The sequence below is a fragment of the Convolutriloba macropyga genome, chromosome 2, assembly GCF_964194025.1.
Source record: "Convolutriloba macropyga chromosome 2, txConMacr16.3, whole genome shotgun sequence".
Taxonomy (NCBI): domain Eukaryota; kingdom Metazoa; phylum Xenacoelomorpha; order Acoela; family Convolutidae; genus Convolutriloba; species Convolutriloba macropyga.
Genome location: NC_134469.1, coordinates 84,634,884 through 84,662,869, shown reverse-complemented (window position 1 = coordinate 84,662,869; position 27,986 = coordinate 84,634,884). Strand labels below are relative to the sequence as shown.

The 27,986-nt window shown below is 35.3% G+C and overlaps 2 protein-coding genes across 3 annotated transcripts in view; both read right to left on the bottom strand.

Moving 5' to 3' along the window:
• Positions 1-27,986, bottom strand: part of LOC142334800 (radial spoke head 10 homolog B-like) — a 170,851-nt gene that overhangs the window by 122,566 nt on the left and 20,299 nt on the right. The gene's annotated exons all lie outside the window — the stretch shown is intronic.
• Positions 13,216-18,215, bottom strand: LOC142335037 (tubulin-folding cofactor B-like). The gene is made up of 3 exons (XM_075383364.1): positions 18,057-18,215; positions 15,399-15,710; positions 13,216-13,470 (listed from the first exon to the last, which is right to left on the bottom strand). The coding sequence occupies exons 1-3, from the start codon at positions 18,213-18,215 to the stop codon at positions 13,216-13,218; spliced, it is 726 nt and encodes a 241-aa protein (XP_075239479.1).

Sequence of the window (27,986 nt, the reverse complement as noted above, 5' to 3'; positions counted from 1 at the left end):
GACAAACAGTCCATAGAGTGCCCGATAAGAGCCGCGAGCAAGAATATTGAGATTTTTCTATCAAGTGATTAACCAAGAGAATAGAGCTTGAGAGAAACCAGATCTTCACCATTCTACTTGACTTAAGATTCTACCTAAGACAGACTAATTGACATTTAATTGTGTTCCAACTTTCAACTTTACTTAAGTTGGACTGTCATGGTCTCAAGAAACGAGAATATTTTAATCACTGAATTCAAAGTGGCCTAACTACAAAATCTCACAGGTATTAATAGTCCCTATCAGTATGAAAATATACAGATCCGTCTCGAAATAAATTAGCTGATATGGGTTAACTTAAACGTTAAGCTTGAACAAGTTTTTACCCTTGCCGTATATGGCAAGTACTGGTGCAGTTTTTTGCACTTAAAACATCGTTCTCCCGACTTGAGAACTTGTCACTGATATCTACAAGGAGGATTGGAGAGTTGGTTTATGATCACCATTATTGTTGGGGAGGTCAAATTTATTGCCCAGATTAATGGTTTATGTACTCTGATAAAATTTTGGTATGACAAAATTTGAAGCAACGGTTCAAATATTCAGTCATTATTCAATAATATCAATTCACCAACAAGTTTTCCTTGTATATCGAAGTTTCGACAAGCTCAAAGTTCTCCACATGAACACAAAGTTCTCGACTTTAAGATATATCACATCTTCCCTCCTTTTTAAGCAAGTTCGAAGTGATATCTTAAGCAAATCTCTATGGCTGTTTCTTTTATCTTCTTCAAGCTCTCGTGGCCCCTGAAGGATATTCTCCTTCAGTTACTGAAGTTATATCAGTGGAATTAGCTGATGCTACCACGTTTTTGTTGTCCCTAGTGCTCTCAGCTTGTGAGTAAGTAGACTGCTGATCAGCCGATTCATTCTGACTGCTGATCAGCCGATTCATTCTTGATGTTAAAAGGTTCCCGCCGTGCAATTTGGTTGTCACCAACAAGCACTGTCTTGTTTGAAATCTCCGACTGGATGATAGAAGTGTTCTTTCTTTTGCCGATTATGAAGGTGGCTGGAACTGAACTCCTTGTCGATTTGAAAAGGAGTGGTTCATACAGATCAAAGTCAGCGACTGCCGGAGTCTTACATTCCGTCCCAGCAATAGTTCCAAAAGAGTTTTGCGCTGCATCTTGCGGATGTTCCGATGTGCCATCAAAGCTCAGATTTGGAGTCCAGGCTTGAATAACCCGTTTCTTTGTTGTGATCGAACGCACAGCCAGTCCATTTACTTTTGGATGGCAGATGGTTGACTCCATGATTCTACTTCCCAGAGATTCGCACCATTGCTTTAGTTCACCGCCTACCATTGTCTGGTACTAACACTTTTGGTATCCGAAATCTTGCAAGGATTTGACCCAACTTTTACCGCTTGTGAAAATCTATTTCTCGCATGGAAGGCTACTATCCAACCTGATCCCACGCCTACTTTCATTGAGCAATTACCTTGGTCATTGACATAACCGCGGTCAATATGGAGTTTTCCCCAAACTTCAGCACCGGTCCCAGTGAAATACCGTTTCGACCCAGCTAGGCCTGTTTTTTTGGCATCCTTTACACTAGCATATCGAAAAACATCAAGACTCATACCCAGCAACCAGGCTGTCATTACGACTGCTGTCTGCTGCATTTTTAGCTTTACCATCACACGAAATAGTTTGGGTAGAATTAAAGGTATAACATCAAAAAAAAATGATTATGTTATGGATTGTTAAAGCATCTTTCTGTCTTTCGAATGCTTTCTCTGCTTCTGAGCTCTATTTCTAGCTGCTACTCTTTTGATGATATCTTGGAAAATTCCATAGGATTCTAGCTCAGTAGAGGCAAAGCAGACTCGATCACTGTCATCTTCGTTGTCAAAATCTGCTGGGACCAGAGCATCAGCATGAGGTATTTTAACATGAGGCGTGTATTTCATTTTGAAGTCGACTCCCATCAATGCTATCGCCCATCTCTTGATTCTTTCTAGTGCTGTTTTTGGAATTTTGTCTGTCGCCATGAGATACTTGATAGGTTTGCGGACAGTCTGTAGGGTGCACCTCCTTCCGAGAAGGAATTTTTTGAATCTTGTGACCACAAGTATAATCGCCAGTACTTCTGACCCACTAATGAAGTACTTATGTTCCGCTTGCGGCTGGAAACTTAGTTCACAGTATATCCTTCTGCGAGAGAACCCCACCTTTTGCTTTTTCTGAAGCATCTGTTGTAACGGTTGCTTCTTTTTAAAGCTGTAAGGCTGAACAAGTGGGTTAGCGCATAAATTTGATATTTTCAAAAGCTTTTTGCTCTTCTTAATCCCGTCCAATGAGTTTCCGAAATTCTTTTCGAATCTCGTCCTGAGGTACAATTTGCTCAGCCGAAGAAGACTCAAGTTCTTTGATGGTGGTTTCGCTTTTCTGATTTTCTAAACATGCTTAGGATCGCGTGCTAGTCTTTCTTTAGAAGCAGAGTAACCAGGAAAACTAATGCTTGAGATGTGTTCTTTTAGCTGATAGTGATTTTTCTCTCGTAGTCAACTTTTGCATTCGCTTCTCATATTGCTTCTGCAATGTTCCATACACCAGTTCCTCGCCTTGAAAGATAACCACAGCCTTGATTCTTTGACGCGGTGCAATTCTCAAGGATTGATGATGAAATCTTTAAGCCCCGCGGAAGCCTGCACATCTTGAACGATCCTTGAGAGGCATTGATTGTGCATATTTCTTTTGCATTTTCGTTAAGTTCAACTTGATAGCGTCTGATAGATCGACTTTGCCAAAGTATGAGTCCCCATGGAGATTTCAGAAGTTTTGGGACGTCTCATGTCTGGGATTGGATAATCTTCGTTCATAACTTTGCCAATAATGTGAACTTGCAGATCAACGCATATTCTTAGAGCTCCATTTGTCCTTCGCTGCCAATCTACTGGTTATGCATTAATGACACCACAAGTTTGCACAGGATCCAGGATGCCCTGTCCTACAATCGCTTCGTTTCTCTGTGACCGTCTTGTAAAGGTAGGTATCTCTCTGGCCTTGCAGATGATTGGCTGTGATCCTGTTACGAGTCTCAAATGCACTTTGTATCCCTTGACTGCAGGTAGTCTCTCACCACACACTGTTAATGCTTTCTTGGGGACGGTGGTCTCTCCCCAGTTACCCAATTTCTTTGTCTGACTTTAAAACCGCTAGTTGTTGTTGCCTCTGCTTAATTCAATTCCATTCAATATCGCATGTTAGTGATCCCAGAGGCGTCAGGGCATGGCAATAGACCTCAAGACGTCTGATTTTCCTATCCAGTCCGGTATCAACATGCATTTTTATTTTGCTGTAATGTACTCCCATGTTAGTTACATGATAAACACTTTCCCGTGTATAGTACAATTCCATCTTTCAGAAGATGATTGACCACTTAGCTTAACTTCTTCCTCGCCGATGTTGTTAAGTTGCTCAAACCTACCTGACTTAGGCTGGGTTTTACTTCTGCACAATTTAGCAAAGTGCCCCCACTTTTTCACAGGTGTTACATTTCTTATTCAAAGCGAGACAAGGCTTTCTGCCGTGTGTTTTACCTCACACTCTATTGCACAAGTTGCTATTGCCCTTATTACCATTGACATTATCACCTGTTTTTCTAAATATCTTTTTGAAGCTATATCCCACTTCTTTTTATTTGAGGTTTATAACCTATTAAAGAACTTGCCACAGCCATTGCTTGAATTCCGAACTGTAGGCATTCTGCCATCTCAGAAAGACATTGTTAGTTTATTTTTTATGGCGTCGTAGCTGGTTGCTGTTTAAGTGCTTTAAGTCACAGTAGCGCGCTTCTTCTCTAAGACGCGCTAGGAAGTCGTCATCAGACTCTCCTTCGCCTTGAATAATGGACAAAAATTTGTTGTGCGGTTATTACTCTCTTTAGAAATCTTTTCAAAATAGTATCTAATAGCTTGTTAAAGCTCATGAATTTTCGAGCTGCGTCTTTACCAGTAGGATCAAGATTGTGCCGTCTGTGTTGATTGCAATCTTTCTTCTCTGTGCGGCATTTCGTCACAAATAACATAATGCACGCAGATTACAGGATTCAGAATTTTGCAAATCGCTATTTTGTCGGTCGATTGGTGGTCTGCACACCATTGTCGTGGTCACGAGCAGGAACAAGAAATTTATTATGTTAATCAAAAAATTCAAAGTGGCCTAAATGTGCAAAAACTCAAAGGTATTGATGGTCCCTATCAGTATGAAAATATACAGATCCGTCTAGATATAAATTAGCTAATAAGGGTTAACTTAAACGTTAAGCTTGAACCAGTTTTTACCCTTGCGGTATATGGCAAGTACTGGTTCAGTTTTTTTGCACTTACTACTTTGTTCTCACAACTTCAGAATGTGTCAATGCTATCTACTTGGCGGATTGGCGAGTTGGTTTATGACCATCATTAATGGTGGGAAGGTCACATTGATCGCCCAAAGTTATGGTTTATGTACTCTGATAAAATTGCGGTATCAACAAATTGCGGTATCAACAAGAAGCCACCATTCAATAATATCACTTCACCAAAATCAGGTACGAAAGTTTTCTTTATATATCTAAGTTTCAACTTAAGCTCCAAAATTCGCGATATATCACATGGACAACGCATATCAATCGTTTTTGAGCGAGGTAAGTCACGTTCGATCGAAAAACTAGCACGTTATAGACATCAAAAAGAACGCCAAAGACTGAATTTTAAAAAAACTCATTACTGAGTGGCAACGTCAGTCTACTGAGAAACTACTATCTACTTAAGAAGAGTACTTACTCTATTAAGGTGTCGAATTCAAAAAACAGGAGGAACATAGCCGGCACATTGCCGGAATAGCTGCGAAAGAATAGACCTGCTCGATAGAAACAGATACAGATCTAAATTGAAATAAAATCGACGCCACTCAAAAAACTAGGCTAAAAAAAGTTTAGCGATAAATTAATGAAGCTTGTTAACATTCATTCACAGGAAGCCTCTTATTAGGGACCTTTAATGCACATATGAGTTCCTTTGACCTTAAACAAATTCAAATTAAACTAAGTTTTAAAGTGCAATAGTCATTTTATTGAGTGAGGTAAGTCAAGTATGATCAAAATCTAATCACGCAAATAACCTAAGAACTTTTGCAAAAGCGAGTGAGAAATGACGTCACGCGAGCAAAGGCCGTTAGTGAGAGGAAGAAGTCATTCAGAAAATTTGATTTTTTCAGCTTTGCGGTGTGAACAAATGTAAAACGAAAAAAGAGCGTCAGACGACGAAACAAAAAAACATAGCCGGAAGAATTCCCGAAGCGACTCGAAGCGTCAAAACTTCGCAAACAAAATCGTAATTGCAGCGAAAGCCATTATTTTTTGTATAAAACCATTAGCTCATTACCTCCCCAGGTCTGATCTAAAAATTGGTGAAACGAACCACTGTCACCAAGAAAACAAAAGGCAGTAAAATTTCATGTTATTGAAAACGTTTGAGAAAGTTTAAAAAATCTGAAAGATTTAAGATGATCAAAATACTGATAGGCTGAAAAAGCCGACAAGCTATCAATTTCCCTCAAATATCATGGTTCTAATCTCAAGAAGATTGCGAAGGCAAACGGCAGATGCACCTTAGAAACTAAGTTAAATCTTTGAAAAAAGAATGCTCAAATTTTAGAATCAGAAAACCACCATAACTACTTTTCTAATCACTGCAGCTATGACCAAAAACAACACAAATTGCTTCCTTGTTGTACATTTTCTAGACAACATGATTTCATACTAATTAAAAAATTAAATTGATCATAGAAAAGACATAAGCAGCAGAAGAATATACAAAGGCAAAAAAACATTTAAATTAGTACCAAGGCCGGAAGAAAGTTGCAGTTAACAGTAAAAAGTGGAAATTTCGCAAAAGACATGCTAGCAAACTCTCAGTACTGCCTTATGTTGAAAGAAATCAATTGCAAACCAAAGGAATGACGAAAATCTAAGAAAAAGATGAGATCATTCAACTTTTTAACAACTAAAAAAATCAATATACCGAAAATAATGTAGATGCCAGGACAAAGCTAGAACGATACAACTAGAATGTGAAGAATATGGACACAGTGTAAAGAACACCGTAACAGAAAGACATTCTTTATTTTTGAAAGTTAGAAATCAAATAAAAAACTCAAGAAAAACAAATACATTTCATTGTTCAGCATTCAAAACATAGAAAAGATAAATGGTCATCTGATAGAAAGATCTATCCTCCTGAAGAGAACAAAAAAATACCAAAAAAGAATTCAAACATACGAAACACTGAAACATTTTGCATAAAAAATGGTAAAAACCTTTTAAGACTGCATTTATGAAAAAGTTCTAACCGTTTTTCAAAAATTTAACGCCAAAAAATGATTGAATTTTTATTGAAACGAAAATAAAGTTCGTCGTGTTGCACAAAAAGACTATTTCTAGTACTTAAAACCAAAATACAAAAAAACTGACAAAAATTGGAAAAAAAAACTACCAAAATCGGAATAGCATAGTGCAACTTTATAAAACAAAATTACATCGAGGTAGAAAGAGGCGTTGAGTATATGAATTATCAAAGAGAAGTTGTCATATTAACTGATTTTTGTCAAAAAGACGGTTAAAAGATCCAAAAATGAAGAAATTAATAGAAAAAAAACCAAAAATTAACTTAAAAATCAAAAAATATGTGGCAAATTCTGAGCATGAAATGCATTTTCAGGCTGTGCAAAACACTGTGCTTTCAATTTCCGAGATTTACATTTCAATATAGCATCGAATAAAAACTATTTCCTTCTACAGAAAACCAAATTACAAGCGAAAACTTGGGCCGCTTAGACGAAAAAACGGCTAAAAAAGGTTATCTATATGTGCCATTCAGTCAAAAACTACTTTTCAAAGTCAAAAAGTCATTCTCTAAACACAGCGTATGATCAAAAAACTTCTCTCGCTCAGAAAAATTTAGTTCACACGGCAATTTTACTCACTTTCGCTTGCAAAACACTGTGCTTTCAATTTCCGAGGTTTACATTTCAATATAGCATCGAATAAAAACTATTTCTACAGAAAACCAAATTACAAGCGAAAAATTGGGCCGCTTAGACGAAAAAACGGCTAAAAAAGGTTATCTATATGTGCCATTCAGTCAAAAACTACTTTTCAAAGTCAAAAAGTCATTCTCTAAACACAGCGTATGATCAAAAAACTTCTCTCGCTCAGAAAAATTTAGTTCACACGGCAATTTTACTCACTTTCGCTTTTAGGTCAAAACAACGTCTGAACGAATAGTACTTCCGGTAAAAAAAAACTTAAGAAAACCAATACTCCTCTTCGAGTCGTAAAAAACCAAGACCATCGCAATATAGCTACGCTCAGCTTACAGCTTCGCAGCTATAAAAACAAAATTAGTATTCTGTTAAAATTGTTGGAACAACTCCAAATACCGAGAAAACACGGGGCAGAAGTAGTCAAGAACAAATCAATAGTCTCGATATTTTCCCATAATTCGGAAGAACAAACCATAAATGTGAAGTACAAATTGCGAATTTCAAACAATTATTCTCAAAAGAGCTTGTGGTAGTAATCAGAAACCTTCCTCACATACACACACGCACACACCAACACAACCACGCACGCACACACACACACACCCCCACCCCCCCCCCCCCACACACACACACACAAACACACACACACACAAACACACACACACCCGAGCGCACGCACGTACACTCGAACACACAGAGATCCAGAAGCTAACGTGCCTAAAAAGGTTGCCTTCTCAAATAGAATGACTTCCTCTGCCTCCATTAGCTCTGCAAACATGTGCAACGCAGACTCTACTGCCTCAATGTTAGGTATGAGCTGGTGGACCAAACTACTCCAGGCCTCATACAGGGTCTCGTCCCAGATAGAAGTCTGGAAGAATGACACATCTATGCCATCCGGGGTCTTGGACAGAGCCTGTCGTTTCAGGCTCTCAAACTTGAACTTGCGATTCTGCTCTGCAATCAAATCCATTTTGTGAATTAAACAGAACACTTTGGCAGACGAATTCTGCTGAGAGTCTTTCTCGTCCTGAAACAGAGACAGATATATTACTACCACTGAAACCTCAAAACTACTGATAGCTTTTTTAGTCGGATATAAAGTATTATTTCAGTTTCTGAATTACTGCTTTAAAAGCTTCGGATTTAGTGTAGATGTCAAAAAAACAATTGTTAGCAACTTTTGAGTGCATAAAGAAATGTTAAAGTTTTCAAATAAACTTGGAAACCAAAAAACTAATAAAACACGTTTCTCAAGTTTTGGTTCACTGGGAGATGCAGCCTCCAAAAGAATATAACTTGCGTATAATTGTTTTCATTGTACAATTCAGAGTACCTATCACTACAGTAACTTAGTCATTTGTATTTTGGTGTATTTGTACTTACTTTAACCGCTTCCATACATTTTTGGAAGTAAAGCAGATCTAGATCCTGTTCTCGTGACTCCACATCAAATACGTAAATGAGCACCTCCAAGTCACGGAAAATTGTGTCTTTCTGTCCAGCTGAAACAAAAACCACCTACTCCTTCTATCACACATCAATCACATTATTACCATTTTATCACACAATAGCATCATTTTGCGTATCAATATCTTTAACAGCAAAATCAATATTAGCTCCAAAATCGATATCAACATCAATTAGCGACTAATTAGCAACATTTCAGTTTCAGTTTTAATCTGAGACAAAGAATGAGTTGAAAAAGAGAGGTTAGACAGTGTAATGTAATGTAATGTAGCTTACGAATGAAGTAGGACTCTCTATATGCCTGTTCTCCTCCACAGTCCCACAAGTGTAGAACTAAGTTGCCCAAGAAGCGCACAAACCTCAACACAAACAACAACAACTCATTAGAGACCACCACTGCAACGATTTACATTTAAAAATAATCAAACTAATGTCGGCCCTTTGATCTTTTGACATTAAGTGGTAAGCTGCCGCCAATTCAGTTCACATGTTCAAATTGGGAATGGGAGCAATTTAGGTCAGCAGCAAATTCAAGTCATGGGCGAAAGGACGATGGAAAAATCGGGTCATTATAGCCCCCCCCCCCCCGCTTAGTGGTTAGATAATCTATAGTAATGGTAGGGCTATAATTTCATGGGTGGGGGGCTATAATGCGAAAGACCCGAAAAATCAAACCGTTTAAGCGAGAGCAGTAATATTCCAGAACACAAAGGTCAAGTAAAAATTTTGCGTAAAAACACACAAATTGTAACAGACTTGGTCGATCTTGTGTACATTTAACTGCTACGATTAATTCCGATCTGATTTGTTTAACTGTAGAGATGATTCAAAAACGTAGATCAAAGATAGACACAAAGGCGGAAAAAACGTTCAGAATTATTGATTTAGAATTCAAATGAATGAATGAATGATCTGTATGCCCGGTGTAATTATTGCTTCTTTTTCATTCAACTTCTCTTTTCACGTCTGAAATTTCGTCTTTTGCTTATGTGAAATCTGTTTGCTAGTAATCGACTCAAATTTCTATTTATCTGGATAGCATAAACTTTAAAGTCAATTTATGATCGTCGGAGAAATTAGCCAAGATAAAGTTACAAAAAATAGCCTTTTTGAGTCCCTATTTGTTCGGCAACTTTTAGACAGCCAATAATGAACCAATCAGAGGCAATTTGTTTGTTGCCTCTAGTGCAACTTTTGGAGGAAAGTGGAAACATTTCTCAATTTAATTACAAAGAAAAAACGTTGCGGAGAAGAGGTATCGAAAAGCACACCAATAGTTTGCACTGACTTTATTTCGCCTCGCGTAAGGTTGTTAATCAAACTTCAAAAGTTAAACTACACACAACATACTTTTAATCAAGGGGCAGCGTACTATAAATTCAGCGTTTTATGTTAACGTTCGATTTCCAGAATCAGAAGTTGTGAAAAAGTAAGAAAGACCCGTATTGTAGTGAAACTGTCTTCAAAGAACGAATGATTCTTCTTTAAGCTGTTAAATGCCTTCAAATATCTCATATAATTGAACTTATCTTCTTTAAGATGGTGAGTGGGAATGCTTCATAGCATGCAAAAAGAAACCAATTATTGAAAGTCTAAAACAAATTGTGTTACAATCTAGAGAATTGATAAGGCTGCAAAAAGTTCCAACTTAGGAGAGGGAAGCAAAACTTAGATTCAAAGACACATTTACAAAACTTGCTTTATAGTGCGTCCGAGAGCAATTTAAAATAATCAGGCGAAAAAAAATCGTAAAAGTTTAGTCGGTCAAACCAATCGCAAAGCAGACGATAGATCAATGGATAAGAATATTTGGTCCGAACTAGCCAGCTGAAAAACTTATTTGTAGTTGAAGTGAGCTTGATGTCACAGATAGTAACAAATAAAAGACCTGACTACCAACGACATTAGAACATTTTTTAAGAACTAACAAAGCATATACCTATACCTACAGAAGGATATTAAATACATGAGCATAACTGACCGCTTGCCAAAAAAAGCCGCAAAAGCTTCGGAGATAAGCAGTCTCAAAAAGAGTAAAAGAAACAGTCCAAAAACAAACTTTTTGAGCTGATTGTTATAGCTTGATTACTGAGATGTTATATTTTGATTGAGAATCTGTTTAATTTATTGTAGCTCCTATTAGCTGCTCTTAAAAAACCTTCAATTAGACTGACACGCATTCATGTGGCCTTTTTTCTTTGAATTGAAGTAAAGAAAAGAACATTTCAGAATGAGAAAGTCATTTTTGAGAGGGAGGCGAGTCACGTGTGACCAAAAACACGTGATCACGCAAATGAACAAAAAACACTCTACACTAAGAGTGAAAAACGACGACACGCACAAAATTCAGTTGAAACTGCATGAACGAATGAACAAAAATCAAATTTGAAGTGATTGACGTAATATGGTCGTAAAATTTAGCAGGATGACGCCCCGAAACAAATCGAAGAATTTTCATTGACAAAACAAAAAACTAAATCAAATTGGACTATGAATGGATTTGGAAAATCCTTTAGACAAAAATCAGATTCAAAGAATCGATAACAGTAAAAATCAAAGTCAAAATGCCGCATGTGAACAAAAAACCGCTAGCAAGAAGGCAAATTTTTGTTCAAACGCCGTTTTCTCAGTCTACGTTGAAACCAAAGGGAAAAGTTTTAGCCAACAAAACCACTTGATTTTTCGTTTCACTTGTTGTTTCGGAGTGGCCAAACTTTATTTGACTACAGAAATCATGAAAATTTGTGAACAGTTCCTGTCCACAAGTCAGCAAGACAGCACCAATACACTTCAAATTCTTTGAATCGTAAAAACCGAGAGAAGCGCGATAATAGCCCCAGCTATCGCTTTGTGGCTATTAAAAGCATAGCTGGCAGATGCGAGAAAATAGCCACATTGGCTTCGCAAATCTCCAGTTTAAACAAGATAGCAAAAAAACGAAAAAAGTTAATTTTTTAAATACTGAGATCTTATATTTTATTTAAGAATGTTTAACTTATTGCTGCTTCTATTAGCTGCCCTTAAACACCCTTCAATTAAAGTCACACGTACTTACTTGAACTTATCTCTTTGAATTAACGTACAGTCAATTCCAGAGTGAGGATGTCATTTTTGAGAGTGGGGTAAGTCACGTGTGACCAAAAATTTAATCAAGCGACTGAACTAAAAAAAGATCTCCACTAACATTGAAAAACGACGTCACTCACGCAATTATGTTTAAATTACATGAACGAATGAACAAAAAACAGATTTGAAGTGATTGTGACGTCATATGGTCGTAACAAAGATCCTATTGACGAAATAGAAAACCAAGAGAAGGTCAATAACAGCCTGAAGTATCTGTTTGCGGCTATCAAAAATCTTTCCCTCATTTTTATTTAGAAAACTAGTGTAGTCAAAGTCATTAAATACATTAACCAAAAAACTAAATAAACGTCATGCGCACAACGGGACTTCAGGCAGCGTAAAATTCGAAAATTTGGCAAATTCCCACTTTCAATTATGTCTTTAAAATGGCATCGGTCATTAAAACCAGTAACTGAAAACTAGAAATCTTAAACAGCATAAAATTACGCAGCAATAGAAAGTATAAAACAACTCTTATAAATACGAAAATCGATCACTCTCCATTACTCTTCTCCATCGTTAAAAGCGAGAGCGGCCCCATAAAATTCAAATTTTTGAGTAAAAATTCAAAAAATAGAGAAGACCGAAAAGAGCTCAGCTTTTAAACTATCACCGCTATTAAAGAATGGAACTTAAGCAGAACGACGCTTTTACATTTGAATATATTTTCACTCTGAGATGAAGCCTTACGCGTGTTCTATTTCGTTTGTGGGTCCCAATTTGCGGGTGTCTCTAGCAATGAAGTTAGCAAATATGATAGATTTCATGCTGGTTTTTCCTGCCCCTGATTTTCCCATTAAGAGGACCTTCTTCCGAACATTTGCACTGCGGCTTCTCTTGAAATCGGATAGCATCATCTTTCACTTCTGAAAAACAGCAAACAGTCCTCGATGCAAATTCTCAACGTGTATCACAAGCAGTTTCCAGACATCATAACCAACCCGTACCTAAACCAACTCACTGACCGATAAAAAACAGTTGAAATCCCAATTGGCCTACAACTATGCTTTCGCCAAATTACGCCACAAATTTTTGAACCTAGTGAGAAAAGAGTGGTCCAGATCCTAACCCAATTGCAAATGAATAGGGTCAAATTTTTTGATATCGACCTGATGGTATCGAGAGTTAATTTAAAAACGGTCGATTTATAATACGGTTTTTATTGAACTTTTCAAGTTAAAAAAAACAGCTCGGCTTCGCATCGACGTTTGATAACTTCTCAATGGTGATAACAACAATCACAAAATTGCAAAACTCATCGCAAAATTGAAGGAAAAGTCTTGGTAACAACAAAGTTGAATTTGATATGGTGATTTAAATTCGTACAAAACTAGAAGCAAAAAAGCTTTCAGTCGCTTGGCATTCTCTCAGCGTCAGGAGGACACCTCCCTCCTCTATCAATTAATATCCATTGACAAGCATCGCTGTATTGATAGTCTTTTCTTCCACTTTCTCCGTTTGATCAGAAACGGTAAAAATACTTAATATACACATAATATCATTTAAATTGCAAGACATTAGGCACGCAAAAAGATACACGAGAGCATCAAATGATCTCGTCATCATCAAGTAGTCCATCATCTAAAGGTGGAAAATCTCCAATCTTGAATTTGTTCAGACGGAGGAACAGGCCATAACTGTCCACACATGTGAAGTACTGTTTGCCATTGACTGAGCCGTTATTCTTTCCATAAGGTTCATCAAGTCCAATTCCAGCCCAGAATCCAGTGGCGAAGTCAGTCTCTCCCACAAATTTCAGTTCACCTCTCACCCCATTCTCCAGCTCTACTCGTGAGCCCACCTGAAAAACAAACCGAAATTTAAGCGGTCAGCTTTGAGCAGCTGAACAATAAGCGCTATCAACTGCAGCTATTTCGATTACAAGTTTTATCAGTAAAAGAACTGAAATATTTTAGAAATAGCAATAGAAAGTTTAACATGCGCTCAACTTCGCATCGAATTTTTTCCGGAAATTTTCTGCATAAAAAGTATCATTAAATAGCATGCACTGATATTTTTATAACAGGATTTAAAATGTATTTAAAATGCTGCGTGCAAAAATTACATTTTAGCTAAAGATGACTGAATTTACCTTGAATGAATCAAAATTTTCTCAAACGCTAATTGTGACTCTTTCCTACTTATAAAAGTACGCGCACTTGAAAGGTCTCCTACTCTTGATAGAGCTCAAAAAGGAGCGTAACGTGTGTGTTACGCACTGATTTTTAATATTATTCCTCGTGGTGTTATTGAGGTTTATATTGGAAGTAATTAACTTAAATTATTGGCATTTTACAAGGACTTATTTTGGTGTTTCACAGTGCGATTTTTAGCAGATATATTTTGAATAAAATTAGCTAGTAATAGCCTTTTATTGAGCGGTTCAGATGCGTGATATATCCACTAGTTTGCCTTGCATTTTTGTGTTAAGTTAGTCGCTATTTCATCTGTAACTTAGTTTATCAAACTTGGAGGTTTTCATGAGAATTTCCAGTTCAATCTTTAATTAATTTTAGCAAGAATTATTTAATAATTTTAACAAGAAGTTTCTCAAGTTTATCAAGTTTTATAAGATGATAGGCAACTGATTGTCAGGTTGGTTCTCCGGTGTTCTGCTGATAGTGGGTTCCGCAGGACTGTGCCTTGGGTTGTATTGGTCCTTCGCAAATATTTACTGATTTTCAAGTAGGGCGATTTCCGGCTTTTGTACGTCTCTTGGTGTTTGTTCAGTACATATACAATTCCGTATTAGCACCTACTTTATCAGAATAATTACTTCACCAAGTACATAATCTCTCATGAAGTTATTTACTGATTATGTGAATTTATCTTCAAGAAACTCAAAAAAGTAAATATTGAGGCTTTTAGGCACTTGAAGTGTTTGCTAGTAAAACTGTCAATCTGCGGTTGTTTCTCGTAAACATAAACAAATTAGAGGTTACAGGCCTAGATGGAAATACTGGCTATATATGGCCTTGAAACTAACTGAATATGAACTAATTTATAGCACTTATTTATGGATATTTAAGGAATATCATCACGAAACTATAAGGAACGAAATAGGGGCGTGACACTACCCGACTTTATGAAAATTTTCCATGAAAATTTTAGTGAAAGAACTGGGGTTTTACAATTTTTCTATAAAACATATAATCTGCACAAGTATGAGGGTATACATATGTTTTTGTTGGAGCCACCCAATTTATGTTTTCTTAGAAAAGAGTTTTGGAACGAAAGCATTTAAGTTAAAGACAATTAAAGAAGTTAAAAGAAATAAAGTTTAAGTTAAGACAAATGGAGATAAAGGTTAAAGTGAGGAAAGTTAAGACAAGATTAAGAGCTTTGAAGGAACATTAAAGGTGTGAAGGTGCGCTAATTTCAAAGTAAAGAGGGGGAACATAAATTAAAGTTAAGGTTAAGAGAAGACATTGAATTAGCACTGAAAATAATCACGATTATTTCGTTAAATAATGGCTCTAAACTTTGAGAAGGAGTAGGAGAAGGATACTGGTTGAATGACTAGTTTAAAGCACTGGTTAATTTCTGGAAGTGAACAGTTATTTCGAGTATATAAAGCACTGATTAATTTGACTTAGTGAGTGAATGGGTACTTAATTTGTTATACTAATCGAACTAATAATACTAATACTAATAATACTAGTCGAACTTATATAAGACTTTCAAGAGCGTGACAGTGTGCAGCATAAAGATGGTTTAAACACAGCCTACTTTGTCTTTCATATCTTGGTAGAGAGCCAACTGTTCCTCCGTCTCCTTCTGCTTCTTTTCCTTGTAATCCTCACTGAACTTTCCCAATTTGTTTGTCTTCAGGAAGTCTCTCAATGTTCCCTTCTTCTCATCGTACTCTTTTTCTGTCATGTACTCCACTGGTTTAAAGTCCTCTCCTGCGTTCACCTCCAAATCCATAGCTTGACCTCTGACCTCCAGCACATACTCCAATCCGTCTTTTAAACCCATTTCGCCCCACGTTACTGAAGGATTCACTATTGCACTTTCACCACTCCCAAATTTCACAACCGCCTGAAAATTATGGGAGCGAACAAATAACAACATACACCCAAGTCAGTAAACTGTTAGAGCCAAACTCTTTACCAAATAGAATTTAGTTCCAGCAGCTATATCTTATAGCGCGAGGCACGAGATCAAAATTAATATCCGAGGAAATGAAATACATCCGTGAATCAAGTATCAATTTAGGAGCTATGGAATCAAGAAACATAACCAGCTAACGTCAGGCGAATTGCTCTCAAACGACCGGCGAGCCGTTGATTTCGTCAGTAGCTAGCCACAGTTTAGTGAGGCTAGCTTTAGCTTGATTCAACTCGGCAATTTTTAGTCTTCTAGCCTTGTTAGTAATTCATTCAAACAAAAAACTGAAATTTAAAAAATTTGCAAAATATTGCAAACTTTAAAAAAGCTTCCAACAAGTTTCGCATTGAAAATGTTCAAAACTATTTTTTGTTTCTGGAGTAACATGAAGTAACCCATCTGCAAGACTTGAAAAGCTTCATTGGCCAGTAATGATCGTTTAACTCAGAAAAGGACAAAAATATTCAAAAAATTTGAAAATTGCAAATTTTAACAAATTCTTGCTGAAATTCAAGACAATAATATCTTAAGAACCATTTCATTGTCTCAAGAGACTATCCAGTATCCCTGTTTCAAGCCTAAAATAGTTTCAGTGGCTCAAATATCCAAAAACTGGGAACATAATATATTTCCAAAAATTTGAAAAAAAATTAAATTTTTCAAAAAATTGGAAGAGCAGGAGTCAATAAAATTTTGATAACCATTCAATTAATTCCAGTAACTATGCGACAGCTTATCATCAAATCATGGAGGAGGTCCCACGGACCCTGGTTCAGGAAAAAATGATAAAAAATCAAAAAGATTCAAAAAAACTTGAAATTTTTTTTTTCAAAATTGCTGATACTAAAGTCTTGAAAAACATTCCATTACATCTAGAAGCTATGCAGTAACCAAAAATCAAACCCTATAGGAGGTTATGAGGCTCTTGAGGTTGGTAAACCTAAAAATTGACAAAAAATTTCACAAAACTTGAAAATGCCTAAAGTTGCATAAAAAAACTGCTAAAATTTGTGATAATAAAAGTTGAAAGCTGATCTATGGACAACAAAAGCATTTTCCAGCAAGGTATTATCAAACGGAGATTTACTGTTAGGCTGAAGAATCTGAATAATGACAATAAGTGTCAAAAAAATTGCAAGTTTTGTTTAAAAAAAAGCTAAAATTCGTGGTGTTGAAATCTTGAAAAACATTTAGAAACTATACAGTAACCTATTGTCAAACCCTAGAGGAGATTACTTGACTCTTGAGGCTGGAGAAACCTGAAAACCTACAAAAATTTTCAAAAAAACTCGAAAAAATGCAAATTTTATCAAAATATTGCTAAAATTTGTCATATTAGAGAAATGAAAGCTAATCCATGGCAAATAAAATTTTTCCAATACTTTATTATCAAACCCTTAAAGACGCTTTCTGTCCCCTGCATTTGGAAAGACGTGAATAATGAAAAAAGTTTAAAAAAATGAAAAGAAATTGCGCGTTTTGTCAAAAAAATGCTAAAATTCTTGAGTTTACAACCATTCCACTACCACTAGAAACAATGCAGTAACCTACTATAAAACCTTAAAGGAGGTTTCTTCTCCCCGGGGGCACCGGGGGGGGGGGGGGGCTGATGGGGAGGGAGGGAGGGGAGGGGGTGAGCAAAAGTGGGTGCGGGGCAACAGCGCTGTGGGGTGGGGGGGGCAATAGTGGCGGGTGTCAACAGTGGGGATGTCAACCTCTAAGAACCGCCCTTCACACCATAAGTATAAGTCTCCAAAAAACAGTTTGAGCTGAAACAGAGCTAAAAGGCACTATGAGCACTTAATGCCCGCTGGGCGCTTCCTGTTTATCCCGTTTTTGAAGACGAAAAGTCAAAAGCGTCAGACGAAAAATCGCATAAAAAAAAGACCGACAGAACTAATATAATTGCTACAAACTTCGTTTGAGAGCAATTAATAAATATTAAGTTTCAAGTCAAAAAAATTTCCGTTTGATTCAGTGGTCAATCACATATTGTGTGCAGATTTTTAAAATAATGATAAGTTAGTTATAGTTAAAACAAGCAGAGCAACATTCAAACCGTCCAAAATCAACGGTATCAGAATTTTACCGCAGATTTCAAAGCACCAAAAACTTTAAATACATGTCGCAAGTTAGGTTATGTGACTCAATTCACTTCGAAATACTGGATTATTCAAAATTCTTCTTGATTACCACAATTTATCAGTTACAATTACTTGACCACTATCACGTGAGCTATACTGAAGGCGAGAAATTGCAGAACATGTTAATACTAGCCTGTTCGACTGTGCTGATGGCAATTCGCATCTGAAGGGAATCGAGTAGCTTGGAGCATGTCTCTCCACTTCTGACGTCAGCAACCAGGTTGTAATTGTCAGGCAGTGGCTTTGGAAGTCTCTTGAGCAAAAGTTTTATTTTTGTATCAACAAATGACATCCTACATCTGAAAGAAACAACCTAAAAAATTATCTTACCAAATAACATACACTTCTTCGGGTTCACACTGGTTATTTTAATAAATTGATAGGTTTTGAAATACAAGGACACTTGAAGGCATATAGGTACAAATTATTCCCTGTGCACATCATCATCAGTTGATTATAAATTCCGAAAACTTAACTTTAGCTTTTCATACAATGCACAAAATTGAGCACATGATTTCAGTAGATAAACAAAGATTCCTGATATATGATTTCTTGTGTCCTTTTCTATGAGCAAAATAATTTTCTATAAACTACCGAATCTCGCAATGGTTGCACTGTATTTCTAAAATAGACTTGCGCGATACCTTAAAGCGTGCTCAAACAAGAAATTAGTTAGCAGCATAAAACTTGACTTTTCATAAAACAGTAAATGTTTCCTCTATCGTCAAATTCGTATTTATCTGTAACTCAAATTTGAAAAAAAAGAGGTAGGCGTCAGAGAAATCAGCCTCGTTTTGCCCTTATGATGCACGCAACAGAAGCTAGCGGATAAACGGACTTTTGTAATCTCACGCAACCTCTTCGTAAATACTTCTTTTGTGTCATTCAGTATAGCAGGTTTTACTTTTAACAAATATAAACTGTTCTCCGAATTCCAGCATTTTTTACCAAAATTTCTTTCCATGTATGAAGTAACTCAATGTTCGCAGGTTACTTGGAAAGTCGAAACGAAAAAGGTTAGACAAACATAAACCGACTAACGCCGGGCAAATTGCTCCCGTACGACAGGCGGGCCAATTTAATACAGATGGGCTAACGCTTAAGTCTCTTAGCCTAGATAATTTATGGGTGCAAAAAAACACCGGTAAATGAGTGGTCCGATGCAACTACCTCCAGAGTAAGAGGGTGACATTAACTACTCAGCTATCAGAATCTTGTAATTACTGTTGTTACAATCGGTTGTTTTAGCAAGAGACTAAATTTCTACATGAGAGCAAATTGGTTCACGCGAAAATCAAACTTGATAAAGTGAAATTCGAAAAGTGAAATCGAAAGAATGTTCTAGAAGAAAACGCTCAAGCACAAATTCTGCATAAAAAGAAACACTTATGTTTACAATAATTGCTTCAAACTTCGTTCGAGAGCAACTAAGAACTGAAACAGCTTTTTACCGCCTGCAACCTTCTGAAAAATAAATTAATCCTGAGCTATTAGATTGGATTGAAAATTTTGAACAAAAAACTTACATACAAGAAGATTTAATTTTGCATATGGCATGGTCGACAATAATTAGATTCATAGTTGACTGCAGCGATTGGAGACAATTGTCATTCACCACTTAAAAACCTTATATACCCATACAAACTGTGTTTTCAAATGCAAAATCACCTCTCACTTAAACAGCTAAATGGCCAAAAACATACTCCGAATGAAAATTGTACAGAAACAAAGACAAACAACGTAGAATAAATGGTGAACGCAAATTAAGCCGCAATAAAGGCAAGCCGAAAGTTATGTAATCTTTCGGCTATGTAAAGTTTTTATGTAAGGCTTCTTATGTTAAAGTCTTATGTAAGGCTATTATGTAAGTCAATTATATGAGGCTTTTTATTTAAGGCTAGGCTTTTTATTTAAAGTTGTTATACGTTGTTAACCGTTGTAATCCGGGCAGCGCTTAGTTAGTATTTTTGGCTTACTAGACCTCTTTCTCAAAATTCGACTGACTTTCCTATCGGCTTGCTTGACCTCCACCAGAATACCTATGTCACAAAATAGACTAATTTCGAACAAAAATTTGGATACCTCTACTGCTGCTATTAGGCTGAAAATACTTTTTGTTAAAAATCTACAGATAATCAATACACAGAAGGAAAAAACAATGAAGAAAATCGTCGCTCAATTGCAAGTAAGTATAATATTAAGGTTTCAGTTCACTATTTATATCCATCTGACGCGCAAGTTGATTAAGCATTGGTGAGAATATAGAAAAAATAAAAATAGATCAACTTATAAGGAAGGAAAAATTCTCGAGTCACAAATGTATTTGTCCCAGTTTTCACTAATAGGGAATGCGTTATCCATCAGCTTTGATAAGCAAAAGCAATTGATTTGTCTTCTTAAAGGGTTTAAAACGTAACAGTTAAAAGGGGCCGCTTTATTTATAGAACTCATTCATTTCAATGTGAAATGTTTTCAACTAAAAGTGTTTAATATTAAGCTGCTCCGCCTGTAGAAGAATATAAGCACAAAGGGTCAAAAAGGCAACTAAAGTGAGCTCCTTAATTTGTTCCGACCCCACTTGTGGGGGAAGGAACTATATACTCAAATGGGTTTTTTTTTTTGTTCAGTGAATTTTGGCCGATCGATATATTCGTCGTAGAGAAATGTGAGTGGTATCATTAAAAAGCTGGTCCAGCGTAGAATTCAAAAGTAAAAAGATTTTTTTGAATTTCGTTTTTTTCGAGGAGTTATCGAGGATTGAAATTTTGTGTGAACAATGGGATCTTTAGCATGATTGTTCACTTTTAGTACAATTTTCTTCAAACTAAGATCTTTTTTACGAAAACATTAATTCAAACTTCTATAAAAAGAATAAATTTTGAGTTCGTAAAAGTTGAATGCAAGGCGATAGAAAGACTAGTTCTGGTCTCATAGGGAAGTTCACTATCAAAAAAAAAATCGAACTCTAATTGAGAGCCCTTTTTTTAATAAAACTTTTCTCTTTTTTGCTTTTTTAAGTCACCTAGAGACAAGTCACATTTTATATCGACGTTCTATTAATGACAAAACTCCTTTATAGTCGAATGAAGCGCAATGAACAAAAAACGTCGTTTTCAAGGAATTGCTCATGTTTTTTTTTGGCTTCGATTCTGAGTTTTCGTAATTTTGAATGAAATTTTGAATTTCTTTTTGAAGTTTTACTATTTTTTTTGGAGTCCTATGGTAGGGATTCATTGACTAACAGTGCAATATGTTCCATAATGAGCATTAAGTGAACATGTCTATTTCATTGAGGGGGCGGCTAATGGCTGTTGAGACTTAAAAAATAATTTTTCGAATTTTTTTTTGAATATTAAAGAATCATAATCTTATTATAGTGAATTGTAAGTCAGTCCAGGGGTGAGAGCACCCTCTTCCTTCCTACTGCAACCAAAATTAAACTGGTTAGCGGTTTTATCTTCTATCTATTGGTTATATGACTTCAATGACAAAAAATTTCAATTTTTTAAAATTTTTTTTGGATTTTTACGTATTATTGGTTACTTTTGAAATCTTATCACATTATCCAAATATTGACAGTTCCCATTAGCTTAAAAACGATGTTCTGTGGATGACCAATAAAAATTTTAAACAAAAATTTATGGTTTAAATGGCTTCGACACGTTCTTCTTGCACTTTTCTACTGATTTTTTGGTTTTCTCCTGTTTTTTTTTGTTGTTTTAATAGTCATTATACTTACTGTGATCTCATAATGAATACCTATGCATGAAAAACATAAATGTACTGCCACCGGGGCATCTTTGAGCGTTTTTATTGACTTCCGTTGAAAGCTATTGAATTTATTGTCTGTTAAAATAAAAATCATTTTTCGAAAATTTTATTTGAACAATAACAATTCCTAAATTTTTCTTGAACTGTTAGTGAGTTTCAGTATTGACTGGACCCACTTGCTTTTTACTGCGACTAAAAATATTCTGTTTAGCTGTTTTATCTTCTAGCTATTGGTTATATGACTTCAATGACAAAGATTTCAATTTTTTTAAATTTTTTTTTTGGATTTTTTGAATTATTGGTCACTTTTGAACTCTTTATCACATTATCCAAAGATTATTGTAATCCAATTGGCTTAGAGAGGACGTTCAGTGGATCACAGAGAAAGTTTTCAGAGAATAGCTAATGGTTTAATTGTCTTCGACACTTTCTTCTCGCATTTTTCTACTGAATTTTAGTTTTTGCTTTTTTGTTATTGTTTTCTGTCATAAGACTTATTGTGATGTATTTTTAACTATCTATGCATGACAGACATCATTTTCCTCCCTATGGGTTATATCTGAGCATCGTCATTGAGCTCCGATGAAAGATTGAGTTTACTGGCTGTTAAGGGTTTAAAAATAATTTTTCGAAACTTTTTTGAAATTCAACCATTCCTAATTTTTTTTCGTGAATACTCTTGGTCATTGTTGGTTCTAACAGAATCCATTTCCGTTCTACTATAGCCAAAATTAATCTGGTTAGCGGTTTTATCTTCTACCTATTAGTTTTAAAACATCAATGCCACGAGAATTCATATTTTTTTTGGGTACTTTATTTTGTTTTTCGATCCTTTTGAAATCTTATCACATCATCTTACTGCTGAGAACCCCTATTGGTTTAGGGAAGAAGTTCAACGGATCATAAATAAAGTTTTCAGGGAAGAGCTTATGATTTGAGTTGCTTCGACATTTTCTTCAGGCACTTTTCTACTGAATTTGTGGTTTTTGCCTCTCTCTGTTGTTGTTTTCATAGTCATTAACTTGTTGTAAGGTCTTATTGATGAAATACGATTGGCAAAAAAACTTATTGTCCCCTCGAGGCATCATTTATTGTATATACTGGTTCCGTTGAAGGCTAATGAATTTAATGGCGTTGATAATACGTGTTTTCCCGCAATTTTCGTGCGTCTAATGTATTTGTTTATATTTGTTGATTTTTTGAAATTATATTGATAAAAAAGGTTTTCCCATTGCTCCTGAAAAATTAATTTAAAATTGAAGAGTGTTTAGTGAAAAGTTCAGTTTTTTAATGCCTTCGACCCTTTTGTCGCTCAATTTTTTTTCCTGAATTCGCTGTTTTTGTTCTTTAGGTAGCCGTAAATTGCTCACAGATCTCATAGGCTTGTAATTGAGGACTGAATGAATGATGTTGCTCGAAACATTCAGTATATAGCGAATAGGTTCCTTTCGTCAAATTTAACTTCTATTCATCAATCAGATGTCCCATCGAATTTCGTGTATTTCAAGAAATAACATATATATTGATATTATGTGCCACTGTTGTTTCGTTTTTCTGAACGTTTATTGAATGGCCATTTTTTGCGTTTCTTTTTCTCTTCCTTCAGAACAATCGCGTAATAACAGATCCCAATGGTTTTTAAATGTGGCCCAAGTAAACTTATTTAATCTTTCAGTATAAATCCTTCAACTGAAATAGCAGAAATAACAACTGAATTAAAAATACATATTCAGATGATAGGTATTGATTTTAATGGTAGCAAAGGTTTGTGTTTTCGCAAATCGTTTGTAATTTTTTGAGTTTCGCTTTAGTTTGTTTCTATGGCATAGTCTGACCACAGACGGGTGCTTTTGGTTTTGTAATGACTTTTTAGTAATTTATCAAGGATTTTTTTATTAAAAACCAATGTTTTTTAAGATTTTTGAATTTTCTTGGTGCAAAAAATGTTGATTAATTTTTAAGTTTCGCCTCACTGTTCGTTCTTTTTGTCGGCTTGTTACCTAGTCTCGTTAAGAAAACTTTTCATCTGCTGTATAGTTAGTAAAAGGTAAACTTGTGTAGTTAAGGTTTTATCTGACTGCATTTTGACGTTGTTACCAGGTGCTTTTAAATTTAGATATTCATTTTTTGCCGCCAAAATTTTGTTGGTGCTATTTTTTTTCTAGTCTCTTCAATGTCAGGTCACGTTGGTGCTGTAATGAAGCATGGCATTAGTAATTCAATTAGTAGATAGAATGTGTAACGATTGTTTTAAACTCAAACATCTATTTTTGTTATCTCTTGATTTGGTTGACATTTTAGTCAAAAATGTAGATGAGCTCGGGTCGGAACATCATGTGCGAACGCACATTAACGAGCCGCCTTGTTGCATTTCTGCAGTCGAAGATAACAAATAAGTTACTGGACAGGCCGATTTCACTCATTTACTTTTTAAAAAGTTATAGACTTTCAGAGAACCGATGAGTTATAAAGTTTATACGCAGCAATAAAATTTGAATTAAAATTAGAAATACGGTTTTAATTGTTAGAGAAGACGATACATGGGATTAAATGTGAAGGAAAACATTCCAGATCTAAATACCCGCTACTCCTAAAAAATGAAACAAGATATTTTCAGTCAGGTCTCTGAATCAAAAAGTAGAAATGGAGTTAAGTAACCAAGTAACGTGTTATACAACCATTTCTGAATATGCTCCATTTTCCCTTTATCATGAGATGAGTCCTCTTACACAGAATAGCAATTAAAAACGTGGGGGGGGGCACTTGTTAATATCGTGCAGCTTCAACGAATATTAGCAGTCGATATTCTAAAAGTAAGAAATTATCAGCACGTACGGGAATCATTATCTTAATTGCGGTACATTAGACAAAAAGATAAGCGTCAGTTGAATTTGCGATGCAAGATTTAATCGAAGTTTGAAAGACCAGCACACCTAATTGCAGTTACCATTACTAGCCCTCTAAGGAGAGAGTAATGACCACTAGCAACAAAATGAGGTAACTCCACTTGGCATAATGGATGTAATTGTAAACATTCCACGCTTGTCCTCTTCACCAAATGGAGATGCAAAATTGCAACTGAACAAAAAGACTTCGTCTTCAAAACGAATCATTTAAGGAAAAGAGACGAATCTAATTTTAAACACAGTCTGCCTGTTTCAAAATTGCTGAAGCGTAATGTATCCAATAACCAAATAACAATCCAAATTTAAAGTCAAATTCAAAACTATCTCCCCACCCCGTATAAAATGACAATCTACAAGTAATTTTAAATATTTTTACACCTTAATACTAGTACATAGTAGTAATGGCGTAGGTCATTCGGCGAAAACTCGATTAGGCTGAAGAAACCTCTGTAGCCATTAGGCGAAAATTTTTAACTAATCGTTTATGGAAATTTGGCGAAAGCTACTTAAACTTCTTATATACGGTACTTCAAAACCCACTTGACGACATAAATTACTCAATTGTCCCTAACCATTGTCTTTACGTGATAATGGTTGATAAAATCATAGTCAAAAGTTTTATAAATATTAAGCATTTTATTATCTCAGTTTAGGTTTCCAATTGTATCAAAGTTTCCCTCATATTCTCCACTCTTTCCCTTGTACCTTTTGCCAAAAACATTTCAATGAATTTTTTGAACAATTAGTACATTCTACAAGCACTTTATTAACTCATTTTCTTGTAAAGACAATTGTGTAAATTGAATTTTGAAGTACTGTCTAAAGTATTTTTAATCGTTTTCCCCCAATTTCCCAGAGTAAATTTTGCCTTATATCCATCCCATCCCTCTAATAAAAGCAAAAATCTTAAATTTGTTTACAAATGCTAACGAGATGTTAACGGAAACAGTTACCTAAACTGTGAACTTGAACCTCACTTGAACTTAATATGGCAACTAAAGAATGATTGTTATGTGGTCACGACATTAATATGAAGTTTGACCTTTTCCACTTATTCGCTTTTCCCAGCTTGATAGCAAGGATACCGAACTTGAGTGAACCCATAATCGGAGCTCCATTATCCGTGCTTTAAGCTTTCACGGAAAAGAAGTGAGGGGGTAAGGCTGCGAGGGTTTAATAGCTCAACGCACTCCTCGTAACTTGACGGGAATTGATGGTTAATTGAATTAAGGAGGAATCAAAGGTAGGTTGAAACTGATCAATTGATTTGATGCATTCACTCAGAAGTGATTCTGCAAATTTGATTATTTCATTGTCTATCGTGGATGAAGCAATCTTTCCTATCAAAGAGGTTGTGGATAAATTAAGTGATTTAATTTTGACTCAAATTTGGTGCTAAGCTTCAACCACTTCACAATACGCTCTAATTGAATTGAAAATTTTAACACGGTTCTTGTGATTGTAGGAACAAAGACAGAACTCACCTGCACTCGGTATTGAGAGCTTCAGCCACTCAGTTTGCTAAGCAACTTCAACAAATAGCTAACGAACATGAAATTTGTGAAATTCATTGTAGAACTGGTAGAAAAATGCAGTAAGAAGGAAGCAGTATTCGCGAAACAGCATTCATTCCTTCAGTTTCAATAGATCACTGATAACATTGACAACAAGCAGGTTTTAGCAATGTGAGTAAAATGTGTTCCAAACTCTCTCATTTTGCTTATTTCTTTAATAATAGAAGAGTACAAAAGGCCAACTTTCGAAGAAGTAATTAGTTTTCGGCAATAATCCTGAAGTTTGAGAGGTCTGAAACAGCAAAAAACAGGTTAAGACCAAATAAAACAAGGCGGCTCGGTAATGTGCAATGGCACATAAGGTTCCGACCCCGCCCATCCACAATTTTGGCATAATTGTCTACCAAATGAGGAACAGATAGAAAAACCAAAAAATTGTTTTTTGCGAATCCCAAAAAAGCCCAAGTCTTTTTCAAAAAATTCTGTATGAACGATAAGATAACCTCCAAAACAAATAACTCAGTGGAGTAAAAATTGATGCATTAGATTGCTGTAATATGTCAATATTAAGAAAGCGAGTCAAAACGAACAGCAAAATCAAACAACAACAACAACAAACATTAATTACATCAAAAAAATTTATGTCCCTCTTAAAAACTAAATTTAATAACAAAGTCAACATACCGTCAGATAAACCTGAAACTAAACAAAAATAACTTATAAATCACCAGAAAAAATATGCGACCAGTCCATAAAAAGGTTTGGTAACAATTATACAAAAAAGAACAAAAACAGAAAAGTAAAAAAAATTAACTTATTTTTTTGAAACAATTAACTTCAAAGTAATAAATACCATTAGGAATGAATTAATATTACCACAAATTTGCGATTACCACTGCTTCTATAGAAGGGCATTAGGACCTGACCTTATTCATTTTTTAGAGCGGCTAAAAAGAACAACAAAGAACAAACAAAATTTCAATTGAAACTTGCCAGAAAACGCTGTCAAAACCGTCAAGCCAAATTTTGGCACTCAAAATATATTTGATTGCGCCTTCTTCAAACAGCTATAATGTAGTACGTGGCCATTCATTAGTAAGACTAGGTAACAAGTAGACAAAAAAGCGACGTGCTAAATGTAATATTTTAATTTTTTTTTCGAAACAAAATTACATTCAATGTCATGAAAGGCATTAATTTTAAAAAGAGCTATTTAAATATCGTCATTTTTTCATGAAAAGGAAACCCTCGAGACCTGTAATTATCCAGAATATTTCTTGCATCTACAAAAAGAACGTCAAATATGACAAAAATCAAATTAATTTAATTTTTTTTTTGTGAAAAAGCGGTGTCGAAGCCAGTAAGGTCATAACAAAATCTTTAAAAAAAAGATTTTGGGACACCAATCCCTTTTATTCCCTTGACACCCATAATGTCATATTTGACCTGTAATCAACTAACGAGATTAGGTAACAAAAAGAAACAAAAAGAACAAAATTGCGAAGTTAAAAAAGTTTTTTTTTTAATTTTGGAAAACGATGGGTTTGAAAGTCATAAAAGCCATCAGCTATCTGCTAATATCAGAATATCAGTTTTTCTATTCTTCCATGAAAAGCCAATGAAAACTATCACTATACAGGAAATTTCATACGACCGAAACGACAAAGTATAAATGACAGTAAAGACAAAATTAAAAAATTCAATTGATTTCTTCAAGAAAGAGGCGTCGAGGCCATTAAAACGATTATTTATATCTTTCAGGATTTTAATATGTTCAATTGTGCTTTAATTTGAATGCTAATAAGGTGACATGAGAACTGTCAATAATGTGATAATGTGACAAAATTAGAAAACGTGAAAAACTGGCAAATA

Bases quoted from the DNA above. Each gene is read 5' to 3' on its own strand.
- LOC142335037 (XM_075383364.1), bottom strand. From the start codon at position 18,215: ATGTCATTTGTTGATACAAAAATAAAACTTTTGCTCAAGAGACTTCCA. The intron at 15,711-18,056 runs GCTAGTATTAAC...CATAATTTTCAG, and splicing joins CCATCAGCACAGTCGAACAG to GCGGTTGTGAAATTTGGGAG. The intron at 13,471-15,398 runs GTAGGCTGTGTT...TTTGTTTTTCAG, and splicing joins ACCAAGATATGAAAGACAAA to GTGGGCTCACGAGTAGAGCT.